Source organism: Bufo bufo, chromosome 1, assembly GCF_905171765.1.
Source record: "Bufo bufo chromosome 1, aBufBuf1.1, whole genome shotgun sequence".
NCBI classification, from domain to species: domain Eukaryota; kingdom Metazoa; phylum Chordata; class Amphibia; order Anura; family Bufonidae; genus Bufo; species Bufo bufo.
In genome coordinates, this window is record NC_053389.1 from 796,665,213 (window position 1) to 796,680,186 (window position 14,974).

General features: G+C 42.0%; 1 protein-coding gene across 1 annotated transcript in view; it reads left to right on the forward strand.

Annotated features, from left to right (window-relative positions):
- LOC120986498 (complement C3-like) overlaps positions 1 to 14,974 on the forward strand; it is a 445,179-nt gene that overhangs the window by 112,875 nt on the left and 317,330 nt on the right. The window contains exons 7-9 of the mRNA XM_040415121.1: positions 9,898 to 9,968; positions 13,581 to 13,675; positions 13,771 to 13,853. Coding sequence (XP_040271055.1) covers positions 9,898 to 9,968; positions 13,581 to 13,675; positions 13,771 to 13,853 — 249 coding nt within the window. The remainder of the gene's footprint in view (positions 1 to 9,897; positions 9,969 to 13,580; positions 13,676 to 13,770; positions 13,854 to 14,974) is intronic.

A 14,974-nucleotide genomic window follows, 5' to 3' on the forward strand; every position in this document is an offset into this window, starting at 1 on the left:
GGGTTGTAAGTGGGTGGCAAATAACTTGTTTTAGAAATCCAAAATTGAGAATCAACATGTATGGTTCTTAAAGACTGTAAAATCATACACAATTTTTTAAAGAAGAACTTTGAAGATTGCCTTACCGTATTTTTAGACTATAAGGCTACATGCACACAACCATTGTGTGTTTTGCGGTCCGCAAATTGCGGATCCGCAAAACGCGGACGGCGTGGATGGCACGAACAGCCATTATTATAACTGCCTATTCTTGTCCGCAAAACGGACAAGAATAGGACAGGTTATATTTTTTTTGCGGACCACTGAATGGAGCAACGGATGTAGACAGCATACGGAGTGCTGTCCACATCTTTTGTGGTCCCATTGAAGTGAATGGGTCTGCATCCAAGCCGCAAAAACTGCTGCTCGGATGCGGACCAAAACAACTGTTGTGTGCACGAGGCTTAAGACAAACTTTTACCCAGAAAAGTGGGGGAAAAGTGGCAGTGCATCTTAAAGTCCAAATGCTAATGACCACTTCCATTATGGAAGCAATCATCAACACAAGGAGGTGAGGGCAGCTCTGTTTTGGCTGTACTCACCCTCCCTGGTCTTCTTTTGGGTCCCACTGTGCACTGTGTCCTGACCACGTGCAGGATCAGGACATAGTGCACATAGGTATATAACCGGACACTGTGTGACGTCAGGTCACAGAGCAGCGTGGGCCAGAAAAAGAGCAGGGAGCTGTGAGTGAGTGGCAGCGCCACCCATAGCAAGCGAGGTAAGTTTATGTATTTATTTTTAATGTCTGATCTGAGGTCTGATGGGGGTCCAATCTGAGGCTGAGTGTGGGTTTGATCTGATTCTGATGGCGGCTGTGGGAACTGCTTTGAGGCTGGGGGTCCAATATGATGCTGATGGGTCTGATTGGAAGTTGACTGGGGGGCTGATCTAAGGCTGATGGAGGCTTAGGGGTCTAATGGGGGTCTGATCTGAGGCTGATGGTAGCTGGGGGGTCTGATGAGGTTCTGATCTGAGGCTGATGGAGGCTGGCATTCTGATGGGGAGCTAATCTTAGGCTGATCGTGGCTGCAGGGTCTGATGGGGTTCTGATCTGAGGCTGATGGAGGCTGGGGGTCTGCTCTGAGTTATGATGGAAAATATTTTTTTATTTTTTTTTCCAACTCCAAATCTTCAGTACGTGTTCTAGTTAGAAAAATACGGTATTCTTGGATACTCAAAAGATGCTTCAGAATGCTATATATATATTTTAGAGTGTGTTAGTCTCAGGATTTCACCTTAATTTGACTGAGAGACAAATTAAAGGGAGGCCAGCTAGCAGTGTGGGTGGTGATGTGTGAGCTGCTGGAAAACTACACAGCTACTGGGTGAGCTGAATCGCGCAGGCCAAGGGCTTTTTACTGGGAATCTGGTGATGTACCAGGCTCTCTATGGGTAAACTAGGTAGAGGCTTCCGCCTAGCAGTGAGCCTGGTGATGTCACCGGTACTAATCGGCCATTCTGCTATGGTTACCCCTGTCTCATGGGTATCAGTCACTCTCATAGCAGGCCACAGTGCCAGGAAGCCCGGGAAGTCTCTCCCTATTATGAGTTCATAATGTAGATTTGTGGCGACAGACACCAGACACCTAGTATTTTAAGTCTCTGTGGATGCACATCACCCCGACTTTCCAGCCAGTATACTCAGTGGATCGCACCCCTCCCTACAGAACTCTCCTTTAGATTCCTGGTAGCTTCATAGTGTTCCACCAGTTCCACCATCTCAAAGGCATTGCCAGGAGACACCTGACCAATCCAGTGTAGGAGAGGGTATGGAAAAGCCCTCCAGAACATATTGGGTAACATACGATCCAGCACAGCATTGGGACTCAGAACTAGTGTTGAGCATGCTCGGCCGAACTGCTGTTCGGCTCGAGCATCGCTATGCTCGGCACATCCAAGTGCTTGGCTGAATACTGCGGGTGCTCGAGTACAATTTAATACAATGAAAGTCAATTGGAGACCCAAGCATCAAACCAGGCACCCCTGCTCTGAAGAAGAGAGGATGTCTGGTTCACAATTTTTTTTTTTCAATTTATGGAAACCCCATCAAAATGGTTTGGAAACAGCATTAAGAGGATGGCTGGATGCGCCTTGGACTCCTATTGTCTACAACACACAATAGACAATCACACAAAGGCTATATGCCAAAAGCCAGGTATGTGCAAGCCATCAGTCTATCCTTGAGACAGATGACAGGCTTAGTCAGCATACCTTACAATGGCAGCTTTTGCACTATGAGACATTCTAAACCAGCTCTCATCTGACTGAGAGCCAGTAAGCCTCAAAGTTACTTTACATCTGTTGGATGGCTTGGGTGGACCTGTGCACCTAGATCAATATCATTAGGGAGATAAAAAGTTTTCTGATTGTCCTAACATAATATTCAATAACCTTTCTATACAGTTTTGTCATGTAAAAACTCATTTCCATAAACAAGGGCATATGGAAAGATATGCAAATGAGCAGAATCTGCCTTGTTTTTCAGCTGAAAAACTATTTGCATGGAAAATTCGCAATCTACACTACTCACGAACAGCGCCATCTATTGGTTTCATAGTCTTATGACAAGAGTAATAATTTTGTCATTAGACTATGAAACCAATAGTCGGTGCTTTTCATGAGTCATGAACAGCGCCATCTATTGGTTTCATAGTCTTATAACAAGATTATTAGTGTAGCCTTTTGCATGGAAAATTCGCTACTCATCAACAGCGCCATCTATTGGATTCATAGTCCTGTCATAAGATTATGAAACCAATAGATAGCGCTGTTCATGAGTCATTACAAGTAGGGCAATAGTCCTCAGATACACCCTAGCAAGCTTATATTAACGCAGATAAAGTGCTAGAAGATGTGTGAATGACAGCAGCAATCCAATATACACCTCAGTGTTAGCGCAGGCTATTATAGGCTACACGGTGTGTGGACACTGTTGAGCAGTGTGCCCCACTTACTTGCGCCCCAACAAGATGAACAGCACCATCTATTGGTTTCATAGTCTTATGACAAAAGTAATTGTCTTGTCATAAGACTATGAAACCAATAGATGGTGCTGTTCATGACTCATCCAATAATAGAAAATTGCAGCACACAGCTTTCTTTATCTGCAGTTAAATGATGTTTTATTGGTATTACATCATATGGTAATCATGATCCAGTGCAATTATAGGATATATAAGGTAGTCATGTACATTAGATATGGCGACCGGATGTTTCGGGCTGTCAAGGCCTCCTTCAGTGGTCTATGATCTGGTTATGACTTCCTGTCGAGGGTGGCGCTGGATTTTATAATCCAGCGCCACCCTCGACAGGAAGTCATACCAAGATCATAGACCGCTGAAGAAGGCCTTGACGGGCCGCTATATCAAATATACATGACTACCTTATACATCCTGTAATTGCACTGGATCATGATTACCATATGATGGAATACCAATATAACTTCATTTAACTGCAGATAAAGAAAGCTTTGTTATTCGATCAACACGTCAGGTTGTAGCAATTTTTGCAAGAGGTGAAGTAAGTTATAATACTGGGGTCTTGCAGGCTCAGCTGGGTTGAACCCCCACTGATGCACTCGCTGGGCCCGGACCGACACATTCACCCCCAGTCTTGCCAGAATCTCACCCTTGACTTTCTGGTAGCCGCTTGATCGTCCAGCAAGTAAAAATACACCCGCAGGGAATTGGATGCCAGGAACGGAGTTACTATCTCAGCCCACTGGTCACGGGGTAGCTTTTCCCTGATTGCCACTTTCTCGTACATCGCCAAGTAGGTTTCGATGTCGTCTGCGGGGGTCATCTTAGGAATCGTGGCATGTACTGCTTTCCGGGCATCGTGGACGCTTGGGTTTGCTCCTCCTGTCTGCAAAGCCATCACGTGTTGTAGCAGCAACTGGTTAGTCTCCTGCTGCTGCTTAATAGCCTCGCGTTGCTGCAGGTTTGTCTCTTGCTGCTGCAGATTAGCCTCCATGAGGGCCTTCACAACAGCCTCCATTTTGTTGTGGGGCACTGGTTGTAATACAGCTGGTTTAATATACAACATACAACCGTGCCTGAAAAATGCAGAAACCCAAAAAATCGTCGTTCGCACCAGACTCACTGCTCGTGCACGCATCCTCCATCAATTGTGGGGTTTCGCTCTGGTAGACAGGATTAGCGGATGCAGTATAGAGGCAACAACAAGTTCTTTGGATCAAACAGTTCAGTGTTTTATTCACATTTTAGGCAAGTGACACAACTAGCAGTCATATTCAAACATAAATCACCTTGCTGCAATTCTGCCTCAAAGTCCTCAAAGAGTCCTTGACCATAGCAGCACCAACCTGTTTTCATGCCAAACAGGTAGCAAGCCTTTATCCAAACACAAGGCTCCCAGATCCCAACACAGTGACCTCTGAGCCCAGCTGCCTACATAACCACCTCCCGTCCGCCCAGGGCCGTCTTTAATATTGATTGGACCCTGGGCAAAAATTTACTTGGGCCCCCTGGATCCCACCTTCCCACACCTTAGCAGGCAAGCACGCCCTCCACCACAACACACACACAAAAAATCCACACATCTGGTAGAGTTCAGTGAATGACTGTAAATACTTCCAGTTCTGAAGACTCCAGCTGCTCAGGATCAGTGCTCTGGGCAGCTGGGCTCAGGCTGGAAGTGGGCACCGCTCTGCAGGAAGGAGACCAGGGCTCGGCTCACCCTAGTGTTACAGTGCACCCCAGCACCCCACAGTATGCAGTATAGCACCCTATAGTATACAGCACCACACAGTATGCAGTATAGCACCCCACACTATACAGTACCCCACAGTATATAGTAGAGCAGTATAGCAGCCCACAGTATACAGCACCCCACAGTATACAACACCTCACTGTATACAGCACCCCAAACTATACACTATACAGTCCCCCACACTATACAGTACAGCAGTATAGCACTCCACACTATACCGAACCCACAGTATACAGTATACAGACCCCCACAGTATACAGTACAGCAGTATAGCCCCCCACACTATACAGGCCCCCCCACTATACAGGCCCCCCACACTATACAGGCCCCCCCACACACACTATACAGGCCCCCCACACTATACAGCCCCCCCACCGTATACAGCCCCCCCCACAGTATACAGGCCCCCACAGTATACAGGCTCCCACACAGTATACAGGCCCCCACACAGTATACAGGCCCCCACACAGTATACAGCCCCCCCACAGTATACAGTCCCACACAGTATACAGCCCCCCACAGTATACAGGCCCCCCCACAGTATACAGCACCCCACTATACAGTAGTTTACAGTATATTAACATAACAGCCCCTGTCACCTTTTTCTGATGTAATCTTCCCACAGAAAAGCTCCACAGTTAACTTCTGCAACACTCCTGATAGGACCTGTGATGACCTCATAGCCATGTGACCAGTAATTGCTAGGTTACTGGTCACATGGTGATGATGTCATTAAGGTCCTAGATCAAAACTTTAACACAGTACGATCATGATGCCTGGACTCAGTGTCGGCATGGCAGCACCCCCTGTGTAGCTGACAGCCTGACACCCGGGGCAGTAGCTAGCAGGGCTCAAGAGGCAGCTGCCTTGGGCCCCCTAGGAGCAACTGGGCCCGGGGCAGCTGCCCCTTTTGCCCCTTGGTAAAAACGGCCCTGCGTCCGCCCATAGGATATAAACGTCCGGGAGGTGGATCTCTATTTCTGAATGGACGTTCCAGAACGTCCGTTCAGAAACTGCAGCTGCACGCTAATCGTGCAGCTGCTGATCGGGTTGCCCGCTGTCAGTGACAGCAGGGCAACCCAGAGAGAAGGCAGGGACAGTGCCCAGGTGTCCCTGCCTTCTGGATCGCTGCATACACAGTAATGTAAAAAAAAAAGAAAAAGTAATGTAAATGTCCCCCAGAGGTCTTGTATGACCTTATGGGGGACGAAAAGTGTAAAATAAAAAAATAAAGTGTTGAAAAAATTCAATAAAGAAAAGGTTTCACATGTAAAAAAAAAAATTACCCAAGTAAGGAATAAAAAAAAAAATGTTAAAAATAGAAAAAATAAAATAAAATAGACATATTTGGTATTGCCGCGTCTGTAAAAACCAGCTCTATAAAAATATCACATGACCTAACCCCTCGGGTGAACACCGTAAAAAAAAAAAAAAACTGTGTCAAAACGAGCAATTTTTATCACCTTACATCACAAAAAGTGCAACACCAAGTGATCAAAAACGCGTATGTCCCACAAAAAGGTACCAATAAAACCGTCACCTCATCCCGCAAAAAATGAGCCCCTACATAAGAAAATCTCTCAAAAAATAAAAAAACTATAGCTCTTAGAACATGGAGACACTAAAACATCATTTTTTTGGTTTCAAAAATGCTATTATAGTGTTAAAGTGAAACAAATAAAAAAAGTATACATATTAGGTATTGCCGCGTCCGTAAAAAACAGCTCTATAAAAATATCACATGACCTAACCCCTCGGGTGAACACCGTAAAAAAAAAAAAAAAAACTGTCAAAACAAGCAATTTTTGTCACCTTACATCACAAAAAGTGCAACATCAAGTGATCAAAAACGCGTATCTCCCACAAGATGGCACCAATAAAACCGTCACCTCATCCCGCAAAAAAATGAGCCCCTACATAAGAAAATCTCTCAAAAATTTAAAAAACTATAGCTCTCAGAACATGGACACATTAAAACATCATTTTTTTGTTTCAAAAATGCTATTATTGTGTAAAAATTTAATAAATAAGAAAAATAAAAAAAATTATACATATTAGGTATCGCAACGTCCGTAAAAATCTGCTCTATAAAAATGTCACTTGACCCCTAAGGTGAATGCTGTAAATATAAATAAATAGAAACTGTGCTAAAACAACACATTTTTTGGTCACCTTGCCCCATAAAGTGTTATAATTAATGATCAAAAAATCATATGTACCCAAAAATAGTAGCAATTAAACTGGCACCTTATCCCCTAATTTCCAAAATGGGATCACTTCTTGGGAGTTTCTACTGTAAGGGTGCATCAGGGGGCTTCAAATGGGACATCGCATCTAAAAGCCATGTGGAGTTCCTTTTCTTCTGCGCCCATACAGCAGTTTATGACCACATGTGGGGTGTTTCTGTAAACCGCAGAATCTGGGTAATAAATATTGAGTTTTGTTTGGCTGTTAACCATCGATGTGTTAAAGAAAAAATTGGATTAAAATGGAAAATCTGCCAAAAAAGTGAAATTTAAAAATTTGATCTCCATTTTCCTTTAATTCTTGTGGAAGGCCTAAAGGGTTAACAAAGTTTGTAAAATCGGTTTTAAGTAACTTGAGGGGTGTAGTTTCTACAATGGGGTCATTTATGGGGGTATCCACTATGTAGACTCCACAAAGTGACTTCAGACCTGAACTGGTCCTTAAAAAGTGGGTTTTGGCAATTTTCTTAAAAAATTGAAGAATTGCTTCTAAACTTCTAAGCCTTCTAACGTCCTAAAAAAATAAAATGACATTTCCAAAATGATCCAAACATGAAGTAGACATATGGGGAATGTTAAGTAATAAATATTTTATGAGGTATCACTTTGTGTTTTAAAAGCAGAGAAATTGAAATTGAGAAAATTGCTAATTTTTGAAACTTTTTGGTAAATTTGGGATTTTTTCATAAATAAAGGTGAAATATATTGACTCAAATTTATGACTATTATGAAGTACAATGTGTCACGAGAAAACAATCTCTGAATGACTTGGATAAGTAAAGGCGTTCCAAAGTTATTACCACATAAAGTGAGATATGTCAGTTTTGCAAAATTAGGCCTGGTCAGAAAGGGGGCAAATGTCCCAGATGGCAAGTGGTTAAGGACAGCCAGGTGCTGCCAAAACCCGGATCGGCACTTAAAATCCAGTCCAGTATTTGACCTCATCTGGCTGTAAATCAGCCCAGCAGCACATGCTGGGAGGAAAATACCTGATTTCCCAGACAAAACCTCTCACTGTGTCACAATATACACACTAAGTCTATGTGTATATATACTGTATATATATATATATATATATATATATATATATATATTTATATATAGTGCCTTGAAAAAGTATTCATACCCCTTGAACTTTTCCACACTTTTTCACGTATATGTGTGTGAAGTGAGAAGACAATAAATATAAATCTGGAAGGTGTGACGTGCATTTATATTCAGCCCCCCTGAGTCTATACTATGTAGGACCACCTTTCACTATAAGTCCAGCTGCAGTCTTTTGGGTTATGTCTCTACCAGCTTTTAACATCTAGAGGCTGACATTTTTGCCCATTCTTTGTACAATAGCTCGCGCTCACTCAGATTGGATGGAGAGCGTCTTTGAGCAGCAATTCTCAAGTCTTGTCCCAGATTCACAATGGGATTTAGGTCTGGACTGCGACTAGGCCATTCTAACACATGAATATGCTTTGATGTAAACCCTTCCATTTTAGCTCTGGCTGGATATTTAGGGTTGTTGTCCTGCTGGAAGGTGAACCTCCACCCCAGTCTCAAGTGTTTTGCAGCCTCTAACAGGTTTTTCTCCAGGATTGCCCTGTAATTAGCTCCATCTTTCCATCAACTCTGACCAGCTTCCCTGTCCCTGCTAAAGAAATACCTCCTCACAGCATGATGGTACCACCACACTGTTTCACTGTGTTTCACGGTGGGGATGATGTGTTCAGGGTGATGTGCAGTGTTAGTTTTCCTCCACACATAACGTTTTGCATTTAGGCCAAAAATCTCTTCTTTGGTCACATCTGACCAGAGCACCTTCTTCCACATGTTTGCTGTGTCCCCTGCATGGTTTGTGGCAAACTGCAAACAGGATTTCTTATGGCTTGCTTTCAAAAATGGCTTTCTTCTTGCCACTCTTCCATGCAGGCCAGATTTGTGTGGTACATGACTAATAGTTGTCCTGTGGACAGATTCTCCCATCTGAGCTGTGGATCTCTGCAGCTCCTCCAGAGGGACCATGGGAGTCTTGGCTGCTTCTCTAATTAGTGCTCTTTTTGCCTGGGCTTTCAGTTTACATGGACGGACATGTCTTGATAGGTTTGGAGTTGTGCCATTCCATTCCATTTTCGGATGATGGATTGAACAGTGCTCCATGAGATGTTTCATGGTGTTGTTTGATCACTAATGTTCTCTAACAAACCTCTGAGGCCTTCACAGAACAGCTTTAGTTATACTGAGAATACATTACACACCAGTGGACTCTATTTACAAATGAGGTGACTTCTGAAAGCCAGTTGGTCACACTGGATTTTATTTTGTGGTGTCATAGTACAGGGGGCTGAATACAAATGCATGCCATGCTCTTCAGATTTTTATTTATTAAAATTTTGAAAATCATGTATTATTTTCTTTTCCCTTTACACATACTTGCTACTTTGTGTTGGTCTGTCACATAAAATATCAATAAAATGCATTTAAGTTTGTGGGCGTGACTTAAAAAAAACTTGAAAAGTTCAAGGGGTATGAATACTTTTTCAAGTATATTGCTACTTCTTATTATCATTTTGCTCCATGTTCCATTCATTCTCCAATTGTTGACAAATTTGTGTTTTGTCCCTAAAAATAGAGAACTTTTGGCTTGTGTCCACAAGGCTAAAATAGATGCATTCACAATTTTATTATTCATCTGGTGGATTCCATGAAGACATCAGTAAAACATTGGTGCCCAGGACCTTCAAATTACTCCTTTGACCTGGGGCATGCTACACCTGTAAATACTTGAAGCAGATTGACAATATAAGGACATATATACATTGTTAACCCTATATAATGAATCCTATATACATGATGCTTATATTTTTCTTCTTTTTTTCTTACTAAGTTCTATACAGGATTTTCACAGTGACCTCAAAACTAAAACCAGTGAGCAAACCGGTGATCATTGAATTCCTGGTAAGACTGCTTTCTTCTCTACAATGTACCATACGGTCCAATTATTGTGTGGCTTTACTACAGAGTGTGATGTGGTGGAATCCTACTTATGTTGCAGAGGGCAGTTTTAGCTATTTATCATAGTGGCCCAGGTTAAAGGGGTTGTCTCATCTGAGACAGTGGGGGCATATCGCTAGGATATGCCCCCATTGTCTTATAGGTGCGGGTCCCATCGCTGGGACCCGCACCTATATCAAGAACAGAGCAGGCAAAGTGATGGCTAGCAGACTCCGGACCGGCCACCACCAAGAGCTCTTTCCATAGAAGTGAATCGGAGTGCACTACGCATGACCGACCACCGCTTCCATTCACTTCTGTGGGTCCGAAGGAAAAAGCCGAGCCAGTGCTTGGCTATTTTCAGCGGCCCCATAGAAACGAATGGAGGGCGGCTGCACATGTGCAGTGTGCCCTCCACCACTTTCGGTTCTCCGTTTAGGAGATAGGTGCTGGTCTCAGCAGTGGGACCCGCACCAATAAGACAAATGGGGGCATATCCCAGCGATGTGCCCCCATTGTCTCAGATGAGACAACCCCTTTACCACAGTCTTACATTAAGGGCTCATTCAGACGGCCGTATGCTGTCCGCAAAAAAACGGATCCGCAAAAAAACGGATAGCATTCAGTATTTTTGCGGACCCATAGACTTCAATGGGGCCATGTCCTGATTTTCACGGACAAGTATAGGACATGTTTCATTTTTTTTGCGGATCCGCAAAAAAACGGATAGCATTCAGTATTTTTGCGGACAGCATACGGCCGTCTGAATGAGCCCTAATATAGAAGTGCCATGTGAAGTAACTTTTGTTGGTATGCCCATGTCTTGTTATATTGTCATACAGTGCACAAAGATATACCTTATTAATTGCCTAACTAACTGCATCCTACCATATGGTGCCCAAATAACAGTACCACATTTTGGCCAAGGAAAACTTAAGGAAATGTGTCACCAAAAATGTTATTTGCCTGTTAAAACCAGATAGTGTACATCTCTTTTTTTTCTAATCTTATTTTATTTTCTGATTGCAGATTTTTTAATTTAATTTCCTTAACATGATTACGGGGCAGAATTTAGAAAACATAAAAAAAAAATTGCTTAACAGCAGCCCCATGGTCCATAGACACAATGGACAGGAGGGGACCTCAGTGACTTCTATGGGAGAGCTTTCTAGGCATGCTCTGTGACCTGTGCAAAGGTCATTGTACAAGGGAAGAATAGATAAGCTCTGATAATCACCTATTGTGAATGGAGGATCCAGTCTTATCTATACACAGAGGTGTTATCATTACAGGCAGGATTAGAATGGCAGATAAGCAGGTAATTGCAGTAAAGTCACCTGTACAGACCAAGAAATGACACCTATTATCAAGATTAATGGCCAGTGTGAAAACTGCAGGATTTTATTGATTTTGTTTTAATATGGATATTGACATGGAAAATTAAAAATAACATTAAAAATATGTTAAACATAAAAACATAATTTAAGCAATAGGTTGTTTTCTGATGGCACATTCCCTTTACATACAGTTGTCTGCATAACAGACCTGTGCAATGGTATCACCACTATGTAGGGATGACTGTATAGGTCACCTTTTTTCAGCAGTGTATTCCAGGCTTGGGGAGGAAATGTTGATTTATGTATATAAACCACAATTGATAAAGGTAGAAATGGACTCCTCTATGAATCAGTCTCCACTGGGTCTACATACAGTACAGACCAAAAGTTTGGACACACCTTCTCATTCAAAGAGTTTTCTTTATTTTCATGACTATGAAGGCATCCAAACTATGAATTAACACATGTGGAATTATATACATAACAAACAAGTGTGAAACAACTGAAAATATGTCATATTCTAGGTTCTTCAAAGTAGCCACCTTTTGCTTTGATTACTGCTTTGCACACTCTTGGCATTCTCTTGATGAGCTTCAAGAGGTAGTCCCCTGAAATGGTCTTCCAACAGTCTTGAAGGAGTTCCCAGAGATGCTTAGCACTTGTTGGCCCTTTTGCCTTCACTCTGCGGTCCAGCTCACCCCAAACCATCTCGATTGGGTTCAGGTCCGGTGACTGTGGAGGCCAGGTCATCTGGCGCAGCACCCCATCACTTTCCTTCATGGTCAAATAGCCCTTACTTTCAAAGTTTTCCCAATTTTCCGGCTGACTGACTGACCTTCATTTCTTAAAGTAATGATGGCCACTCGTTTTTCTTTACTTAGCTGCTTTTTTCTTGCCATAATACAAATTCTAACAGTCTATTCAGTAGGACTATCAGCTGTGTATCCACCTGACTTCTCCTCAATGCAACTGATGGTCCCAACCCCATTTATAAGGCAAGAAATCCCACTTATTAAACCTGACAGGGCACACCTGTGAAGTGAAAACCATTTCAGGGGACTACCTCTTGAAGCTCATCAAGAGAATGCCAAGAGTGTGCAAAGCAGTAATCAAAGCAAAAGGTGGCTACTTTGAAGAACCTAGAATATGACATATTTTCAGTTGTTTCACACTTGTTTGTTATGTATATAATTCCACATGTGTTAATTCATAGTTTTGATGCCTTCAGTGTGAATCTACAATTTTCATAGTCATGAAAATAAAGAAAACTCTTTGAATGAGAAGGTGTGTCCAAACTTTTGGTCTGTACTGTACATAGATTAGGTCCATGTGGATAACTGGATATTCTAATAAGAAAACTAGAAGACCTCCATCCTTCAGAGGATGATGCACAGGTATGTTGTCACTATGTTTATGTATTATACATCTCCATATGTTTTTTTGTGAAACCTCCTTAGGCCGGGTTAACATCACCGTTTCATTTTCAATTCTTCTGATCCATCAGAAGAACAGAAAAACAAAAAATGGATCAAGTATTTTAAGTATCCGCTATACTCAATTATGAACATTTTGAATCCTTTCTAGCCATTTCCGTCTGAGAGCTGTTATTTTAGATTAATTTATATCAGACTAAAACGGCTAAAACAGATGCAAAATGTGCATAACTGAGCATAATGAATACTTGAAATACAGGATCTCATTTTTTTCAGTTCTGATGGATCAGAAAAAAAGGAAAACAAAATGGTGATGTGAACAGAGCCTTAGAAGAAACATAAGCACTCCATGGGGTCTGACCACTCTATAGAGCTTGGTCTTTCTGGAAACCAGCCAGAGACCAGGATCTAGACTTGCAGTTGCTCTATATTGTTTTTCACGCAGCCCTGGCCCAATAGAAGTTAATGGGGCTTCAGTGAAAAACGCATTGCATTCGCAAGCAAGTGCGGAGGCAGTGCGTTTTTCACTGATGGTCGCTAGGAGATGTTGTTTGTAAACCTTCAGTTTTTTATCACATGTGTGAAAAACGCATCAAAATCCATTGCACCCGCACGGAAAAAACTGTACTGAACGCAATTGCAGACAAAACTGACTGAACTTGCTTGCAAAATGGTGCGAGTTTCACTAAACGCATCCTGAACGCATCCGGACCTAATCCGTCGAGGTCGTGTGAAATTGGCCTTACATGCTAGACTACAAAGCTGGGCCATAACTATATAATTAGGAACCTCTTTTTTCTTCATAGACTCCAGATAATGTCATCGTCAAAAAAGATCTGATTCATCAAAATGACAAAACTGGAATAATTTCCTTGTCTCATAAACTGCCCAATCTTGTAAGGTGAGAAACAAAAACAGGGAAGTAGGGGGCAGCATCCCCTGTGGATCACATTTTTATGCTAAAAATAATTTCAACTTTTTTTGTCTTTATTACAGTTTGGGAGTATGGACAATATCAGCAAAGTTTCAGGATACCTTCATACAGAATTATACCACACAATTTGAAGTGAAGGAATATGGTAAGGACAGGCAAAATAACAAAGCAGGAACCTCTGGGCTATCTTGTTTCTGTTCTGATTCATAATGTTGTATTCTGCTTTGGACATTTGATAAAATGGTCCTCTCAAAATAAGCGGATCATGATGTATTTCATTATTGGAATTATAAGTGGCCAGTAGTGTTGAGCGAAAAGTTCGAGTTCGGTGGAAAAGTTCGAATTCGGCGTTCAGGCATTTAATAAAGCTTGTTGAAAGGCTGCAGGGCAGCCAATCAACAAGCTTTTCATCTGTGGGCACTTAGAATCCATCACAGCCATGCCTAGTAATGGCATGGCTGTGATTGGCCGGTGCATCATGTGACCCAACCTCTATACAAGCTGGATCACGTGTAGCACCACCCATCAGCTCTGAGTAGTACAGGGACAGGAAGCAGGCAGCTGAAGTGAGGGAGAGTGTTAATTCTGGCTGTTAATTCTGTGGGTGATCTATAGTGATGTTTTGGTGGGTGCAATCTGCAATGCAACATCTTTGTACCCCTAACACACAAATATAATAGTTAATCCGTCTGTAAGTTCGGTGGGTGACCTATACCCATTTATTGCAGTGGCGTTGCTAGGGCTGGTGTCACCTGGTGCGGTAGAAAATTATGTCACCCCCCTTCCCCCTGAAACAATAATTTTTTAGCCATATAACAAAAAATATGTTGAAAGAAATCAAAGTTAATGCTTTTAAAAAAATTATGTTTATTTTTTTATTAACAAATAACATTTTTACACTAAATTTAACAGGAAAAAATTATAAATAATTAAATAACACAAAATTGAACAGGAACAAATACAAGTGCACTTAAAGAACATTCAATCAATTCAGAACTTTGCTTTCCTGGCCTTCAAAGCTGCAAAACTGTTAATTACTTCATTGAAATCAATGGTTGGCACTAATTCACTTTCAACTGGCAACAGTGCAAGATCGGAAAGCCTAGACACTCCCATTGTAGATCGCAGATAATTTTTGATAAGTTTAAGCTTTGAAAAGCTCCTTTTGCACGAAGCCACAAATACGCAGATTGTGAGAAATAATTTCAGACATAGTGAAAGGTGTGGGAGAGATTCAATAAAATCCCATTCAGCTATGAAGGTCAA